Consider the following 19,869-nt stretch of genomic DNA (forward strand, 5'->3'; position numbering starts at 1 on the left):
CGAAGGTGCAATGATGGATTACTGCTTCAGATATGCCTGTCAGCTGGGCATTGTCTACAGTCTTAATGAATTTTTAAAATGAAGAGGCCCCAGTGAGCGGTCAAAGCTAATGCGACTTTGAATTATATATCTCCTAGTATGCTCTTTTGGCTGAACAATGGTCTACAGCAGGTGAGTTTCAAATAAAACACAGATGACTGATGTGAAGTAGATGGCTAGTCAACACAATAGCATTCAAGGAAACAAGTTAAGTTTTATAAATTGACCTAACAAACACTACACAAACCCAGTTTTGGACATAAAGGACAGAACATGCTCCTGATTAGTTGATTGATCAAAAGTACTGGAAACTGTAGAAAATAGGCCAAGCTCTGTTAGTTACAGCAAACACATTCAATGATTGATGATTGAAGGGAACACTCTGACCATAAACTAATTTCTGTGTATAGCTTTATTAAAAAAGGACCTGAAAAACTATTTTAGCTTCTTGCTGTGAGCGATAAAGACCCACATGAACACACTATGCTCTGCCAAAATTCAGACAGGTTTGCTTATTTCAAATGAGAGATTTCTAAATTTGCCTAATAATTCTCTTTCCTTTCTTACTGATTAAAACTGTGCAGGCTTAAATTTGTGATATCATGCATTTCTGTGCCCCAATCAGAGTTGAGCAACATTTCAACAAAAACATGACAGTTGAGGTGTTGTTTGCTTGTGTTGCCATCACTGTCAATCAAATATACTCAAAACACACCCACACAGTCCTGATGAAGCAGATTAGATTAGTTTTTGAGTGGAAAACTCTTAATACATATGGATTTCTTTTTTCATGAACTTTAACTTTTTTTTTTTTTATTCATGGAATACTTAAATTTTTAGGGTCTTTAAAGTGGCAATATTGACTTAAACGGCTATCTTCTTGAGAACATTAACTATGATGTCCTGCAACAAAGTTCAGCTGTAAATATATTTATCCTCATCTATTCTTATTCTCTGGCTTTCATGCTTTTCCTTTTCTTTTTTTCATAGTGAAGAATCTTCTTGGTGGTCAGGTGACACTTACCTTGCCATGGTAGGCGCTGCTGTTCTTGGCCACGGCACACTGGCGGTCCACTAGGAAGCAGTACCTGCGGCGCTCCTCAGACAAGGCTGTCTTGTACCCCTCAGCGATGAAGGTGTCCAGCTCAGTCTGCTTACTGCTGATGGTCTCCACAAACTGGTGGGGAACACACAATGGACACATTTACTTGGGACATAATATCTATCTAGAGAATTGTACAAAATATCTGCGTATTGACTATTTTCTTGTCGCCTCAGAGTGACAAAAAAAAAAAAAAAAAAAAAAAAGTTTGGTTTGTTTCCGTTGCACTGCAGGGGTCCGTTTAAGAAAGCAGGTTTAGTGAAAACTCTGAGTTTGTTAACCCTGAGATGAGGGAAACTCTGGGTTTTCAGTTTCAGAAAGAGAGGGAATTTAACCTCAGAGTCAGTTACTATGGTAACTGAGCCTGTGAACCTAACCTGGTCAGGAACAGGTTTATGTTAGGCAGATTATAAAACGTGTTGTTCTCAAACATGTCATGTCCTTTTGTCGACGATCCCGTTGATGAAAAAGCCTTATTAGTTCACAGAGAGTTTACGTCAGGAGAGGATATTGACTCCCGACTATAGATGTAATTTTATTTCCACATAACCGATTCGAGAGGTATTTTTTTTCACAGTCCATTAGATATGTAGATACTTTATCCGTCCTCATGTCACTAACATCCAGCATTGTGGACAGGAGCAGATTCTTTGTGTCGCATTACGTTTTTTGCAAACGGCAGTTTTCTTTACAGCATTGGTGGTGTGGATAGCCTACTGTTATAGTAGGCTAAAGCCACTGTATGCAGAGCAATCAGAAAAGTGTGACTTGCTTTGAAACGTTTTTTAAACATTTTTGTAGTGTTCCCTGGACACAAACCAGTGAGAGCCATTAAAAAGAAATAAATTATTATACATTATCATTAACATCCTGCTTCACATTCACACTGACATAATGCTGCTCAGTCTTGTACTGCCAATCACTGTACAGCTCAACTGGAGCAATTAGGGTTTAAGTGTACCTCGGCGGGAAGAGTTGTGCAAGGAGAGAGCCTTACTCAGTAACTTTCTCAGGCCAGTTATTCCCTCCTGAGAGCTACAGAGGCAAGACAATTATGACTAAAGATCCTGCAGTGTGGAGGGGGAAATCACAAAGACCCACTGATCCATTGTATGTGTCGGAAAATAACAAAAATAAGGTGTGTTCAGTAGTGAGGAGCTACAGGGAGTCTTATTTTGAAAAGGAAGTGGCATTTAGTTGTTTTTGTGAGTGTGTGCATACATGTCAGGCACTGTATTTACAAACCGCAGAGTTTAAATGTTGGTAGCTGAAAGTTTCTGATACTGTAGTCTTGAAGTAGGTTGACTGCATCCAATTTTATAGCTTTATACTGTAACATCTGCTGCTAAATACTGACCTAGAAGAGAGGGTTATATTTACTTGCAATAATTTGACCTAGACTTTTCTTTGGGGTATTGGGTGGTTTTAAGTTTGTTATGGGGTATGTTTCTCATATATAACCAGAATCAAATACACATACACACATGAGTTTCTTTTGGTATACAAATAAAGCTGGTGTGTCATGGGTAATCACTATAAATACACTTTGTTCTGAAGGCTTACATTGATAAAAATGTCCACCTTGTTGGTGACACATGACTCCAATACCCTTCCATATGAGGAAATTGTAACACACACTGCATCAAGTTTGTGGATGTTACTTTTGTTATTTCAGTCGGAGCCATAGAAGAGAAGAATTGTCATAACTCCTCAAGTTCAGTATTTTCAAAGACGGAGACGCATTTTAGTAAGTTTTACATTCAATTCCATGAAAACTGATGAAAAGCCTAATGACGTTTCCCTGCAGCTTAATGTAACATCCTGTGGTGCCACCGCACAGTGCAGATGTATCTCATTTAGTAACCACCAGAGCACACCACTTCCCCACTGCCAACAGCCACGATGTTGGGATTCCAAGTGTGGAAGAATATTTTAGGTGACTAAATAATACTGAACACAAACTCTGAGGAAAAGCCTTTTAAATTAAAGTAGTGGAAGATATCCACCTAAGCCATTACACAATTCCACAGAGCCAAATCAAGCAAGACAGCAATGAAGGGTTGATGAACGCATTTTTCTCCCGAGAGCAGCCTGACCTTATTCTGTACACCTTAAGCTCAAACGAAGTGCTTTGAAACTGGTTCAGTTAGCTCCGTTCGTTACAGGCACAGTGTTTAGTGAAAGGGCGGAGCGTCACCTCAACAAGGTAAAGGGCCCACTCCCCTTGTCAAATCCAAATGGCCCAACTTTCAAACCATTCAAAAGGTTACCAAAGTAACCCTAGACAATGAGTGCGGTGGGAAAGGCCCAGGCAGACACCAGCCAATATTATATCTGAGCGACCTCAGGTTACATCATAGCTGGAATTACTTGTTTTGCAAAGGTTATGTATATAAATGAAACCTGCCACACGTCAATGCAGTTCTTACTTTCGGGCTTTAACTGATCAGCATCGCTGTCTCACTGCCACATATGCAGGACAAAATACTGACAATGTGACATCATGCACTCTATTGCTCTGAACACTAATGCAGCTTCCAGTAATTACAAGCACCGGGAAGGGACGGGATTCACACCCTTCCAAAAGCAAAGCTGACAGTACGATTTACAACAACAAAACTACAGTATATACTATATATACACACACTCATTTTCATTCCTGTGGGGATTCAAAAGCATTTTTCTCGCACACTAAAGAGCTGCTTAGGTCTGCTCTTCTGTTCTTTCATCATTGGCACTCTTTGGATTCAAAATAATTGTATTGTAACGCTCCAGGGCGCACAACAGAAAGCACCTTCACCTACAGTACCTGCTTCAATCTGCTATGTGTCTGTCAGTAATCATCTGCAACACTACATCCGCATAAATCCACAATTCCAGGTTGGAATCACTTTTCAATTTTATGACACCAAGCTGAAAAAAAAAAACCCAGAGCTTATTAAACATCTTGAGATATTCACTCTGAGTCCTGAACTCCGTCTCTCTATCTCTGTCTGAGCTCTTATTAACAGCCTATACAGTGCAAAGGAGTTTTCTGGATGAAACCCCTTTCTACTGGTACCTTGGTCCACTCCATTGAACTACATAATGAGCTGATTAGCATTTTGGTAAGTGTCTGAAGACAGGAGAACAGGGAGGGGAGGAAAGACAGACAAAGAAGCAGACCGAGAAGTGGGAGAGACAACAGCAAAGAGTGTGAGCGAGAGACAGAGGGAGAGAGCGATCAATGAAATGCGGCCGCCATCTGTGGCCACTGCCAGACTGTGCTTTGACTTTACTTTTTAATGAAAAGAGGAGATAAAGAAGAAAACGTCATTCCCCTCCTCTGCTAGAATAACAGATGTGGTGGAAGAGGAGCAGGAGGAGGATGAGGAAATGTTGATCTTTCCTTTGCAACTTTTACTTTCTGAACTGCCTCGTGTTGCCATGCTGCTTGCTCTATATCCCCGACTGTCTGGAGCTCTGTGCCCTGTGATTGCCTAGAAAAGGCAGCCCCGGGTATACAATAACCTAATTTTTAGTTTCATAAATCGTCCCTGTAGGGCTGGGCGATCCAGCTCAGATATAACGATATTCTTGACCAAATACCTCGATATCGATATTCTAGGGTTGACAATTGGTGCTCTAACAAAATATCTTCACACTTAGATTTTCGATACATAATCATCAGTAATATGGACATAATGTCTAAGTAGGGAAAAGGCAAATAATAGAACAGCTACAACAGTCTGGTAAGTTCAGAAAAGTACATCACTTTACTGTAATGCAGCCTTTAAAACCAGTAAAAGACAACACTTATGTCATATCACGATATTACGACATCCAAAATCTAAGATGATATCTAGTCTCATATTACGATATCGATATAATATCGATATATTGCCCAGCCCTACGTCCCTGATTCACCAATATGTAGGATATTACTACAGACATTCCTGCTCTTACTTTGCAACTTCTCCTTTTTATCATTTAGAAGCCAGCGAGCCTGAGCGGTCAAAGCAGCGGCTGTAAAACTGTAACAGTTTCATTTTCTATAAATTCTTTACAATAATGGTCCCCCATTATTTTGTTATTTAAAAGCATTTGTTATGATGCAGCAAAATCAAGAAATGTTGGGTCTTCATCATCAGTAACTTAACACGACTCCTATAAGCAAACATGAAATGTAATATAACTTTTTTTTAAACTTCTTTCTCTCCTGCCTGACAGACTGCACGCAGCGCTTTGTCATTAGTCATCGCACTCTTTTTTTTTTTTTTTTTTTTTTTTTTTAAAATCATCTTTTTATTTGGCGAGAGTGTACCATACATGTCCTAGCAGTACACGGAATGTCCCCATATTCCCCGTCCCTTCCCCCACACTCTCACAGAAACCCACCAACACATGCATTGCATAAAAAAGACAAAACAACAACAATAAGTAATAATAATAATAATAATAATAATAATAATAATAATAATAATAATAATAAGTAATAATTATTATTATTATCATTATTATTATCATTATTATCATCATCATCATCATCATTATTATGACAATCACACATTTCTAATGTACGATTTATGTGAGAGTAAAAACTGAAATACAGACACACATAACCAGCCTACTGTTGTGTACAAATGGAAATGCTGTACGTGTTAATTTGCATATAGAGCGGGTAAGTGAGATCCGATCACAAGTGGTCACTCAAGACGCATTTGGAGACACAATCTACAGCCAGGTGGGAACCCAGGTATTTAAAGTTGTCCACTTGTGATCGGATCACTCAGATCGGATTTTAATACCAGGTGGAAATGTGGCCATTGTGAAGCACGGGGTCTTGAGTGACTGCATAATCTCTCCCAATCTTTGTTATTCTCCCTGGGGATCTCCGGCACAAACAAGTTTACTTTTATCGCACACCCACATCTGTGATACGATCAGTGAAAGTGAGCTGGCTGATGGGTAAGGGAGACAGATTTTCCTTTTCACTGCTAACTGAGTGTACGTTATGAGTCCTTAGCCTGAAGAGCTTGCTCCTATGTGCAGATAGGCCCAATTGATCAGAGTGTGGTCCTACTAATCTCCATGTCCAACATGCACCACGTTTAAATTGTTGAGGTTTGTTGATGTGATAGTGGCCTAAATCTACCTGTCACCACATCGACTTTAAGATACTGTGTCAGTAGGTAAGTCCAATATATTGTATTCTGTGGTGTAATGAACATTTTAGCCTCTATGGTCTCTTAATATAGATTTAGACTTTTTTATTTATTAATCTAAATATTTATTTCAAATTTTTCTATTTTTCATTTTTGGACCAAACTAACTGATTTGCAATAAAAGATTCCTGCATTCCGGTTTCTGTTCATCAAATGGTGCTTCGCCTAACCTAACAGAGGCTTAATTATCCAACACATGAGGCAGTCACGAACATGTAACAACTTGCCATTCTTAACAGAGATTTACTGGCTTAGTGCACTAAACCCCTCCCATCCCAAGCCCTGCTCCATGCAAAACTGGAATGCTGCACACACTGCCAGCTTTGACGCCTTAAGATGACACTTCATACAACATCTCCTCGTGGCATCCCTGACACAGTGGAACAAACCCAATGGGACACAGCAGTCAGCTCAATCCAGCACTGCCATACCATCCCAGACAGGAAAGGGCAGATGTTTCGGTCTACGTGTGGGACTGAATAAACTCAGATCCCTGGACAGAGGAGGTGCTTTTTTTCTACATCCTGGGTAGCAAAGATCAAAGTTTTCATATCCAATGAACAACAAAACATATCATCCATAAGTGTTGGTAGAATCATGTTTGTAGTCCAGCTACAGTATTGATCTTATTCTGTCAAAGGCAGCTACACTTCCCAGCAAGACCAACAGCAGCTCAGTTTTCACACTGCAAGCCTTGACCTGTTAGAGATTTCTGTATCCACCCCTCCAAGCAGGCAGACTTCCAGGTTCTACTTAAATCCTGTCGCCATTTTCAGCTCCGTCTTTTTGTTCACAGGACCCCTGGCTACAGGACTAAACCAATAAATGACTGGTAAACGACAACAGTGAAGGCCTACAGCCAGGGTTAATACAGAGATGGTACTGTACATGTGCGTCTATGTGGGGAAAGAACACTGTGCAAGTAGGCGGTCGAGTGACGGAAAACTCAATGTGACAGATAACTAATTAAGTTATGTATAACACTGAGGGTTCATTCCACCTCATCAAAATGTATTTCACCTGAGCTGCTCTGTCGGAGGTTGCTTAGCTATAGAAATAATCACATGAATGATGATGCTCAAAGCGAACACTGCTTTGTTCCCTCAGTGAATCACGCGACTGCATCATTTTGACATTCAACCATCATGACAAGTTCTGAATGTCGGCCGTCTGACTCCTGAAGTCTGAAACGGTTGCAAAAAAATATAGTCTTTGATACAAATGTTTGAGCATTTTATCCATTGTACTGTAGCGGTTACACAAGAACGCCCACTGTGTGCCACGTCACCTTACCACCTTTACCAAAATAAGACATTTCCAATGCTTTCGGTTTAAAACAGACTTATAATCACAAACAAATCAATCCCTCGGTAGAGCAAATACCAACAGCATAACATATTTTATATTACTTTTCATATAGCCTTTCAGTGTCCACTTTTTTCTGACTAAAAACACAGACCTATCAAAATAAAATCTTGCAGCAGGTTGCTATATAATACATAATAACACCAAACAACATATGTTTCCCTACAGTGTAAGACCATTTTAAGAAGGCATAATAATGTAACTATGAAACCATTTAATCTTAAAAAATAGCATTCTGCTTAAAAGTTTTTTTTTTTAAATGTCTGTTTGAGGTAATGGAGTCATTTTGTGGTGCATATTTATATATTTTGTCCTGTGCTTTGACTCACTTCTGTTAAAGCCCTGATCAAAGCCATGTGCAGAAACACATTGGCCGAAGTAAATCCGTACTCTTCCAGTACGTGAATTAGTGGAGCTTATCTTATACCTTCATCACATTTGTGTTCATGTGCCTGCTGTACGTATGTGTGGAGATGTGCAGAAGATTGGCGAGGGCACATAATTCATAAACAAACCTCCACTATTTGCCTTCCCACTCAGGGCACCTCTTTGCCACTGCCTCCACCCCCATCCTTGCTGTTTTGTTTATTATCTTTACTTCATGAAGAACAAAGTCATTATTTTGCACCAAGACTCAAATCTCCAAGCCAACAGTCACCCACATGCACGCAGACTCTGCTAAAAGTACAGCAGTGCTACTAACTGGCTTAAGTGTGTTTATTTTTAACAGTTTTACAGTAGCCCTTCACAATGGAAGAAATGTCATTTTGAATTGAGCTGTACATTTTGGTGGTTATATATGAGGCATATTCACTCCAATTGTTTAACCCAGAAAGAGGCTCACCTGCATTTCCTTCTCTCCGTACTTCGAGGGGTTCTTGCTGCCCTGGCTCTTCCTGCGCAGCTTCTTCAGTTCAGCCTGGCACTTCTCCAGACTCTCCCCTTTGTTCTTGTGCTCCATCTGGTATTTCTTCAGGGCAGCCTACGTGGGGCAACAGGCGGAGCACAAACACAAATTAGGACCACAAATTAAAAAGCCTGGGTGACGGTGGGACGTACGTGAGCAAATACGTAACAGTAATGGAAAACTATTTCTGAAAGTTTTTATACCTTACAAATAGACACTGGATTCAACTCATTTCACTACAGTATGAAAATGATCTCACAGAGCCTTGAAACGTGTTTATATGTGTAATTTAATGTTTTTCATATTCATTTTTTTGTGTGTTAAAGTTAAATTTTTTCTGTGTGGGATTGTTTTGAAAACCCCTTATTGGTGTGTTCAATCTTTTTAAATCAAAGAAACATGCAAATTCAAAGATCCATGTTTGCTTATTTATTTGTTTTCCAGGTTTGATTTTGGAACAGCACAGCTCCTGATTGGGTCTCATCTCAAGCACATTTCAAGTAGATTTTCTCAGCGTTGTGAAAAGAACAGAAATCAGTGACAGTCTGCAAAGCAATAACCTAATGGGTGATTTGTAGAACAAGCAAAGTGACTGGCCTAGTCATTTTACAGGCAGAGTTTACTTATTTAATTAGCTTTTTTATTTATTTATTTACTGAGAATAACCACTTCGTTTCCGGGCTGAACCAGCTCTGTTGCTATAGTAACTGTGTCTGGTGTGACAAAGCTTATGTGGTTTCTGTACGAGGCAAAATTGGCTGAGGAGAGCTCATGCATGAGGGTTCAACACCCACATTTGCATACTGCAAGACACCGAGGGTGTAGGTATCCTCTAGGCATTGTTGGGCTGAAAAGGAAGCCGGAAAAGAAGCTGTTATTGTCACTGGAAGACTAGCAGTATGACACATGCAGTGTTTGGGTTTCATAGCAGAGATGGGTGGTATTAGCTCCGTAGGTCTGCGCTGGAAACATCTAGCGACCTCACAAAAATAAACTAAAAAACATTACATTTGAACTTTATCTACTGTTGATTTTCCCAGTCAGGAGCTTCTTTGAAATATTGATTTGCTCAATTCTTTCAACGCAAAATGGACCAAAACTGGTGTTTTCTTTGTAACTCAATAACAAATGTATGATTTATCCTTTGAGTCCCTCGTAGTCTTTGAGCTAAAGCAGTACAACCAATATGGGTTGCTCTGCTATTCATCTCTTTAACTCCCAGCCGTGCCTCCCCAGTGGAAAATCCCCAGCATGTAGGTCATATGTGTAGTAATGGATAGGGAAGACACAATAGTGTATTGAGTATGGAAATAATAATATAGCATCCGCCTCATTAAGCTTGAATGTTCCTCCTAATTAACAAATCAAAAGCTTGTTGACTTTTGTTTGTCTTAATCACTGGCTACTACTGCAGACAAATAATTAGAAAGTCAAACTTTGGTACACTTGGAGAATCTGACCCTTGTCTCTTACAGCTGATCGGCCTTAAATGCTCCTCTTCATTCAATATATAGACTGTTTATTTTGCAAATTCTGACCTCAGTGTCGTAAAACCCAGCGTAAGCCATTATGCGAGATAAGAGAAAAAAGGAGACCGAGAGAGGAAGAACAGAGAGCGCTACACCGCTGGGAACAGCACACACGCGCTTCCGTCTTGGAAAACAACAAGCTTTCCTTTGAGTCTTTTGGAAGCCAAAGTTTCAGATGATTAATTCACAAAGTCTGAAGCAAAATGACTGCTATTATCACTGCGGCAGATTTGTAGGAAATTCATTAAAAGTAATGGATGTTAAAACCTCAGGGGTACGCCAAGATACAATTGTCTGAAATGGTTGATGCATCTGAACTAATGTAAGAAGCACAAAACATTTCCATATCTTTTTTCCGTATCAATTTAGACAGCAAACATAAATTTGGCAGATGTGTATGGAGTCAAAGATTACTTGAAGATTAAAACCCTTATGGTTTTCATTTCAACTCAATAAGACATCTGATTTTACTGCTAAGTCTCCCTGTTAAGTTATAAGGCAAGGAGCCTACAAACAAGCTTTCGTTCCAACTAATTTCAGAGCAACATTATATTAAATACACAGGAGTGTCCGTGGCTGTAAGCCAGAGATGGGACAAACTTAAGTCGCACAAACAGCTGACATCAGACTTGACTTGCGACTCGACCCAAAAGACTTCAGACTTGACTCGGACTTCCAAAAAATGACTTGTGAACAACTCTGCTGTAAGTCGAAGCAGCTCATAATGTGGTCCTTCCAACAATACAATAATGGCAACATTATCCCATCCCCCAAAACAACGTGCAGCAGTGCTGCTCTACACTCAGGCTGCAACCCACTCATTCTAAAGATATCACATGTAGACCAGCTCCACAGTACACACACAGTACACACACACACACACACACACACACACACACACACACACAGTACACACACACACACACACACTTCAAATCATCTCTTTAAAACACACGCATCCTCTAAATGTCTAAGAGACAGACTTTGATCCAGACGTTAAAACACAACTTTACCTCCATCTCTGTGATCACTTCTCTCAAATTAGGCCTCGACAGATTTGATGTAACGTAATATAAAGCACTAAAATGAGCTGAAATATGGAGCGCACTTATTGGATTTTGAGGCTGTCCTCGGGCTTCGGGAGAGCGAGCCAATCAGATACTCACAGTCAGATAACGACTATCCAGGTCCACCTTCTTCTCCAGCTCAGAGAGCAGCTCGTTGTGGAATGATTTCAACTGGGGAGAAAGCACAAAAACCGTTGAATAAAATCAATGACAAAAATCAGTCACGGAGGCTGCATGTGGATACAGAGGTCATAGACAAAGTTGTCGAAATTAAGTTGGATGCAATAGATAAGTTGTTATCCTCATTTACTCAGTCACTACATGTATACATGTTTTATCAACAAAGTCCTGGCCTACAAAGCCTCTCTCAGCATCCAAATCACTGTCAAAGTTCTGACACAATATTTAGTCACTAGATTGTAAACTGACCTGCCTTAAGAACTGGCAACCAACTAAGAAATATCCAAAAAATAATGTCCAATGCATTTCTATATACTAACTGTTAATGATAATATAAATTATCTTAAATAACATTTTAAACAAATCATGGAAAGTTTTTTTCTCAACTCATAGAAATGAACTGAATGAGAAACCTAAACTGAAGGTCAGGTTTGATTTGTAACAGCAATATACAGTATATGCATAGATAAATAAATGTGAAACACATTACTATTTAGTCTACTTTTACATCACATTGTTTAATGGACAGAATCCCAGCAAACAAACAGGATATTTTATTCTAAAAATATCAGAATGTAATCTTTTGATTAAGCTAATTCAGCTCAATGTGGTTTTTGCACAGTGAGGACTATACATTTTGTTCCTCATTTCTTAGATTGGACTCATGCTGAGGAACTAATACTGGAGGATTAGTATGGAGAAGAGGAAGGATTACACACTATGGACAGTGAGTAATAATAAGTGCAGATAGACACAAAAGGGCAGCTGGCTCAAGCTCCAGGGCGTCCACACAATGAGCACCTAATGCCCAGGGCTGCCTCTATACTGGACACACACTAATGAACTTGATATTGACGAGTTGTGGGTAACTCGTCATTCAATCATATCACCCTGAATGCCACACTGTTCAATTAACCCACTACACTTCCCCAGCCACCTCCTATATTAGCAGCTTGGATTTATGTGAGCTCAGCATGTCTGTTCATTCAATACAAGTTCATGTCCGTTTAATTATCTTGTATTCAACATACTGCCAACGTAGGCTTCAGAGGGACAAATCGTGTTGAAGCTATTGTTAAAATATGACATTATGAGACCTTTTACATTGCCAGAGTTTTATAGCGAGCGCTGCAGTGTTGAACCACACAGCTATAAAACCTTTAATCTTAGAATACCAACCATCTCCTCTAGCTGCACTTGTATCTGTCTGTGGACTTCAGCCATCTGGAACAGCACATCCCCTGCACAGAGAGAAAGAGGGAGACAGGGAACACATGAACAACACTCAACAGCACAAGCAATTCCTAGAGCAGAGGAGAAACACAGAGGAGAGATATTGGAAGATGGAGAGAAAAACAAAAAGGAAGAAACACGTAAAGCAAAAGAGAAAGAATCAGAGAGACCCCAGCGTGCAAAGCTCATGCAGTAATACAAGATACACAAACATACAGGACACATGACTTGTAACTGGGACAACGAAGAACATGATGAAAGTTGTTTTTTTTGGTACAAGATAACAGAAAACAGAAAAAACTAAACAAGTGATGACAAGTATGAAAAAATTGGGGAGAAAAAATGCTTAAAATTAAATTCTGGTTTGTCAAGCTTTAAGTGATGTTTCGTGTAGATCAAACATTTTACCTTACTTTCTTTGATTAATCTTAACATCAGGCAATGTGATTTCTAGAACAATAAAACACCTCAAAGAAAGGTTACAGGAAATAACCAAAAGGGAAGAAGAAATACGGAGGGTCATGCAGCTAGTGAGAGCATTTCATTTTTATATACCTACAGGTTGCCTCTTCTGAATATGCAGTGCATTGTCAAGAAAAGGAACACAAAGAGCTATGTTGAGTGAAGGACACATATACATATAGAGACCTGGTGGAAAGACAGTGTGAGATCTGCATGTACAGAAAAATGAGACACACATACATTTCCATGACCAAAAGGTCCAAAGCCCCTTGGCTTTACTAGCTCTGTCTGACATACATACGGGTTATTTAATTAAAACATCAATAATGTTGTGACAGGTCATATTTTGATATATGAAAATCAAAATAGCAATTGAAATTGCAATTTATAAACATTATCAAATTTTGGCAAGGGTGAAGCACTATCGAAGACAAGCCTGAACCATGGCAGAATATTATTTATCACTGTCTTACTACAGAAATGAATACTGTGTACAGAAAAAGTAAGTAGTGGACATTTGTGGCTAAGTAGGAGCTGCATACTGAAGTGCAACACTTCTCTCTTATCCCCTGCTGTGTCCTCTTTTGAAAGCAGACATGCACGAGTACATTCTCAACCTATCTCAAAATGTTTCGTAAGTGAAATCAGAACTTGTGCTGAAGTGGTTTCAGTACAATCTTTGGTCTTCACCAAAGGGCTTTGGAGTGGTCTCCGTCTCAACAGGCAGCACATACAATACAAATAGCTACAGACAGACAGTGAAGCAGGTTGGAGCGTTACACTATATGCAGGACAAAAAACACAATATGTAATTATTATTCTGCAAAGAAATTGTATTAAGGGCTGGAAAAAAGTTTAATCCTAATCTTTGTAGTGAAGTCAGTAAGACTTTATGTCACCACATTTACTGTAGCATTTATAACCAGTATATAAACATTAAATAAATGGTTTATAAAATACCATAATATTGTTGTAAGCAGATAAATACTATACATTAATACATAATGTTGTTTCTATCAACAATTATAACTTATTATGAAGACATAACTTTTTATATCATTACAACTGTGTTTTACTATATTGTCATTCATCATTTGTTTATACACAAGCCCCGGCTTACAGTATGGGTGCCCACAGGAGTAGTTATAGTTGCTGACAATTGCATATAAATAAACATGTATATCTGCTAATAACTACATTGTAGTGTGTTTTATTATGCATATGCTGTTTATGAATGCTACTAAATGGGGCGACTCAAATTAAAAAGTTACAATGATGTCAAACCGTAAAGATTTTCCTGAAGAGTCTCATGAGCTCAACATATTACAGAATCATGGACCTTTATTTAACAGTGGTTTAACTCAGATATAAATAATGACCTACAAATTAGTCAAATTCTATTTAGACCATCTTGTTGACCTTTTCATCACCGGAAACATGCACGTGTGTGCAGCAAAACATAGTGTTTATAAGAGATTTCTTTTTTTGTTTATTGCATGCTAAATTCAGTGCAACCACAGGCCCTACAACTCCTGTGCACCCAAGACAGCCAGGCTTGTTGCCCATTGTGCAACCTGCTGATCTTGTCCCACACATGAGCAAAGAAGCAGGCCAAAACATCCCATCAGTTCCCAGCAGGCCTGCTAAGCAGCTTACAGATACTCATCCCTGATCACAGCCCTTCAGGCTTAGAAACCCTGGCATTCTGTTGGCGGCTTCAACTAGCTGGATCAATTAAGAAATGAGCAGCCATGGCTGTGCCACGCACGCACATGCACACGCAAGTCAAGTAAACCGGCAGTAGGACAGGGTGCTTGCAAGTTATCCGAAAGGTAAAGAATAAATTAATCAGCGAGAGATCTCAACTTGTCATCTGCAGTTTCCTTACTGCACAATGTAAGAAGCCACAGCACAGAAAAAAATAATTCACACGTCTGAGATGCAAACAGTTACCATGGCAACTTTGATATCATATCACACGACAACACAGCTAAATTGGATTGCAACCTTCAGGGGCAGTCAACAGCAGATAATTCAATCAAGAATCAATAAAGAGGCGTGATGTGGAAAATTTGAACGTATTGTTCAACATTATTGTTTTGTTCAGAAGTGATCTGGCAGGCATGACACAACGTGTGAGACCAAGTGTGAGAGCTGCCAGCCATGACAAGGATATCCGCATACCAGCTAAGAGCGGCATCACAGACAGGTAGATAGCCACAGAGACAAACTCCATGAACACGGAAATAATGCACATTTCGACACACAGATACATAACCACACACACCAGCGTATACACAAAGACTTGACATTACTGTATCAATATTTCCAAGCTTCGTTTCAACCCCTCCTGTGTCCCTGGCTGAAAGAAAACAATAGTTCCTTTGTGGGGAGGTGAGCTAGGGCTGCTCTGCACCTGCAGCTCATGCGACAAGCAGCCACATGGCTGCTAGCTTAAACCACTGAGTCAGAGAAGGAAGCATGGACTTTAGGTGCAGAAGAACAGACTATCCCCCTGAAGTATGACATCATCTTGTATAGATACTGACTGCTTGTGTAACAGAAGCGATGAAACACCCACACAGGTAAAGAAGCAGGAAAAAAAACTGAATGTGGGCTACGAAGCAGGGGGGAAAAAAAGTGGAAGTTTGCAACGTTGAACAGAGAGAACAAGAGAGAAGAGATGGAGGGAGGGAGAGAATGGAGGTGGATGGAGAGAAACTGAATCACTGGTGAAGGTCAAGTCAGATTCACTATGGGTTGTCATGGAAGCAGGATAATGCTAGGGTCGTTGCCATGGGAGAAGCTGCAAGATGAGGGGCAGTGGCTGCAAAGTGTTGTGTTACAAAACTCTGCTCAAAGATCTCCACTATAGGGGCGGTTGATATCGGTTTCAGAGGTAGGATCACAGCTTTCGGTTCAGTTCGGTACATTTTCTGTACAGAGGGGGCCATTGCCAATTTCAACATGCTTGTCATGTATTTATTTGGCAAAAAAAAGGGAGCTGTTGGCCTTGACACAACAACATTTTATCAGAATACAGCATAGAAAATCTGAATTGAAAAATATAGTAAGAATTGGATAGGATAGAACACAATGTATTTTTTTTTCATTTTAAACTAATTGTATATCTGAATACAATACCTATTTTCTATAGGCTCAGTCTGCCATTTATTTTTTTTATTTTTTTAAATGCCCAGTGCTGGTTTCATGGTATCATCATTTTGGACAGTCATCAGGAAAACAATCCTATTTCAGGAGGGGGGGGGGCGGTGCCACCCCGTGCCCCCCTTCTAGCCCCACCCCTGCTAAGAACATAAGGAACAAAAATTTCTTCATTGTCAAATCTTTATTAAAAGAATAGGTTTCTAATTATTGCAAACAAAAACCCCACATTATACACTAATGCAATAAACATAAAGCGTTTGATTTTTTAAACAAAAGTAGCCCATAACATGTCAGTTCTTATTTGGAATATTAGTTTTTTCACTTGAAATTAACGTGCAATATTTTAAACCCAATGAAAAGGAATATGGCTGGACTTTGTAATCAAAATGAAAATTGCTGTAACCCAAACCCACACACTGTACACTATTATCAAAAACAGCACTGCTCTGTTCATTCCATTAGTTTGTCTACAAGAAAAATACACTTCGCGATTTACTGTGTCGCTGAAAGGTCGGCAGATATTATAGCGCGGAATGGTTGGGATTTCTTACTTGAACCATTCCATTCAATCTCAACCCTTACTAACAGCTATCATTACATCAGGACATATACTTCCCTGGGGAGGAAAGTGGAGTGATCCCACCTGGAGATTATGTGTGTGTGTGTTAGAGACCAAACAGTACAGTGATGTTAATACCTTCCTACATAAAGTATCATGTTGAGTCACAAGGGAAACAAACGAGTGGCAAGTATAATAGGGCAGCGAACATTTCTGTCAGACGTACATAATAGCGGAGTCTGGGTGGCCATGTAAGTGTGTACGTGTGTTTGTGTACATGTTAGTAAGTAAACGCCACATCTAAACACACTTAAGCTGGGAGGGAGGACAGTTTATTCTTACAGTTCAACACACACACACACACACACACACACACACACACACACACACACACACACGTACATAGCCTCTCACAGGAGAAGACCATTGATATGGAGCACATGTGTCAAACTCAAGGCCCGCGGGCCAAAGCCGGCCCCTCGCAAATTTTGATCCGGCCCGCATATCAGTTTAGGTCACAATAAATTTTGGACCGCCTAGATGGGAGCCAAACCAAAAAGACGGGAAACTGTTTTTCAGACTGTGTGTCATGCAACACTCAAAGCAGAATTTGCCGACTTTGAGACTCACAACCAGAGAGTTTACATATTCGGGCTATGGAACAGGTTGTTGTAAAAGCTATATGAGACACGAATAATACAGTCAAAGGTATTTGAATGTTTCGGTCGAATAAAAGCATGTCAAACATGTCTGGCCCTTAATGCGATTCTCATTTTCCAGTGTGGCCCTTAGTGATGTTGAGTTTGACACCCCTGATAAAGAGTATATACATATGACAGGTTACTAAAATTGGAAGCTCGGCCATCACAGCTGTTCAACCTACTAGCCCAATATAAGTTTGTCCAGCAATGGTGTCATGCATTTAGGCCATAATAAAAGCTTAACAGCAAGCACGCAAACTGTCAAAGAGAAGTGGGCCAGAGTCCTGTTGCGAGTGATCTTTGCATTTATTCTAAGAAGGTCTCAGGTAGGTTGTGGTGCATTGACTACCGGATGAGACTGTATGTAGCAAATCTGAACCATCTGGTATCAGCTAGCCAAAATCCAGGCCTCAACCACCCAACACTTCTTAGAACAGCAAAAAGCTGAAACATAATGAAGCATTTTCGGTCTGTACTCTAAAATGAAAGAGATTTTCTGGTGGGGCTGTCAAATCGGAACATCTCGCCGTTTGCATACTAGTTATTTCATTACTAGTTTATTTTGAGCTCAACAACAACAACAACAACATATGCCGTGAGTATTGAGATGTCAGAGCCTCATGAGAGCTGTGTGTTAACAAAATCATTACATGTTTGAACATGGTAACACTTTACAATAAGTTCCATTAAATGCTAGTGTTTAGTAAAGGTAGAGGGACAAAGGAGGGAGGAGAAGTCAAATAATAGCAAGTAAAAGGTAAAAAAAAAAAAAAAAAAAAAAAAGATGGCAGTTGAAGTCTTGAGATTCAAGGAGGGGCTGTGTGTGTGTTATTTCATCCAGACAGTTAAACGCCCTAAGAAACCAGGGTCAATAAGGGTTACCAAACACAGAGACAATTCAAGTCTGACTGTGCAGTGGTGAAGGGAAAGGTGATAGGCATGCAATTATTAGTTCAACACATTTTCAAGTGGGCAAAAATGCTAAAAGTGCAGGATTGAAACATTGCTGCAGCTACCCAATATTACACAGGTTGAGTTTAGGTTCACACAGATTATTTGAGACCAATGGACATAACGCAAAACACAGCACAAATAATGCCTGATCTTATAAAATCATGACCGGTCTACATTTCCAAAATACTTCAGGGGCTATTGCATAATCATGACAAATAACATCTAGCCCCCCCACACAATAGAGATTTTCACACATGACAATACCAAATCACCCAAAACATGGGAGGTACTGAGTTTGATCACACTTTCACAATAGCATGACACGGGCATGACTCACATGACTGTGTTGCTTTGCATTGTTGCATTCCAGCTCAACCAGTGCAGAAGGGAAATGAATCGATTCATTCATTCATTCATTCTCAGGGTCTACTGGAGTGTAAGTAAATGAGTAAAGGAATTGCAGAGAGAGTTGTCTGAGCAGTTTTGTCCACGTTCATCCCAGCTGTATTTAAGCTCACCTTTAGCACATGTCGCCACGAACAAATGAAGGGCAATGTGAATTTGTGTAGATGGAGAGCATAGGGGCCACTGGCTTCCCATCATGCAGTGCGTGTCTCAGAAATAGAGCAGGAGAAGGCAGGGACCCCTGGGATGATGGGACATAGCTAAGAAAAGAGCTCCTCTGCTCTCATTTAAACAGGGACAGGTGCTGGAGGAGGAGAGATGGTAGGCCATACTGAAGACAGAGAGACAGAAAGGGGAAACCAGAGAGAGAGAGAGAGAGAGAGAGAGAGAGAGAGAGAGAGAGAGAGAGAGAGAGAGAGAGAGAGAGAGGCGTGTGTTATTCAAATACAGAATGTCAAGAGTTAATGCTTCACCCGCCATCGCTAACCTCTGCTCTTAACAACAGACATGTCATTTAGCCTTTTAGAAGGCGTCCATTTACCAGCAGAAATGTAATGCTTATGTCCCGGATCCATTCACCTAAAAAAAAAAAAAAAAAAAAAATATGCTACATCAGTTTGCAGCCTCATTTTCCCTGTGTTAACCATTTTTTTTTATTCCAGGTAATTACTTTTTTTTGTGGGCCCTCTCCCCAGCAGCAACCTAAGCAATCCATTGGTTGACTACAGTTTAATATTACCCTCCATGCATGTAATTTCCCAAAAGACATGTCTCTGTGCTGAATCATACATGTGTGTTATTAAAACGTGGCAATTTGCAAGGTTACAGAAGTCGATTAGAGGGGAGAAAGATATTTGATTTCCTCCGGCTGGGGAGGCTGAACTGTAAGCACTTCACATTCCTGTCCAGGTTTTTGAAAATGGACTAATCAGCCAAGTGGCCCGACTGGGAGTTTATTTTTAATAGTTAACCAGAGGACAGGATGAAGGCAAGC

General features: G+C 39.9%; 1 protein-coding gene across 4 annotated transcripts in view; it reads right to left on the reverse strand.

Annotated features, from left to right (window-relative positions):
• Window positions 1–19,869, reverse strand: part of baiap2a (BAR/IMD domain containing adaptor protein 2a) — a 57,140-nt gene that overhangs the window by 11,386 nt on the left and 25,885 nt on the right. For all 4 annotated transcript variants that reach the window (XM_028600267.1, XM_028600270.1, XM_028600268.1 and 1 more), the window contains exons 4-7: window positions 12,573–12,634; window positions 11,313–11,384; window positions 8,555–8,692; window positions 1,064–1,216 (exon numbers count right to left, since the gene is read on the reverse strand). In XM_028600267.1, coding sequence (XP_028456068.1) covers window positions 1,064–1,216; window positions 8,555–8,692; window positions 11,313–11,384; window positions 12,573–12,634 — 425 coding nt within the window. The remainder of the gene's footprint in view (window positions 1–1,063; window positions 1,217–8,554; window positions 8,693–11,312; window positions 11,385–12,572; window positions 12,635–19,869) is intronic.

The sequence above is a fragment of the Perca flavescens genome, chromosome 15 (genome assembly GCF_004354835.1).
Source record: "Perca flavescens isolate YP-PL-M2 chromosome 15, PFLA_1.0, whole genome shotgun sequence".
Taxonomy (NCBI): domain Eukaryota; kingdom Metazoa; phylum Chordata; class Actinopteri; order Perciformes; family Percidae; genus Perca; species Perca flavescens.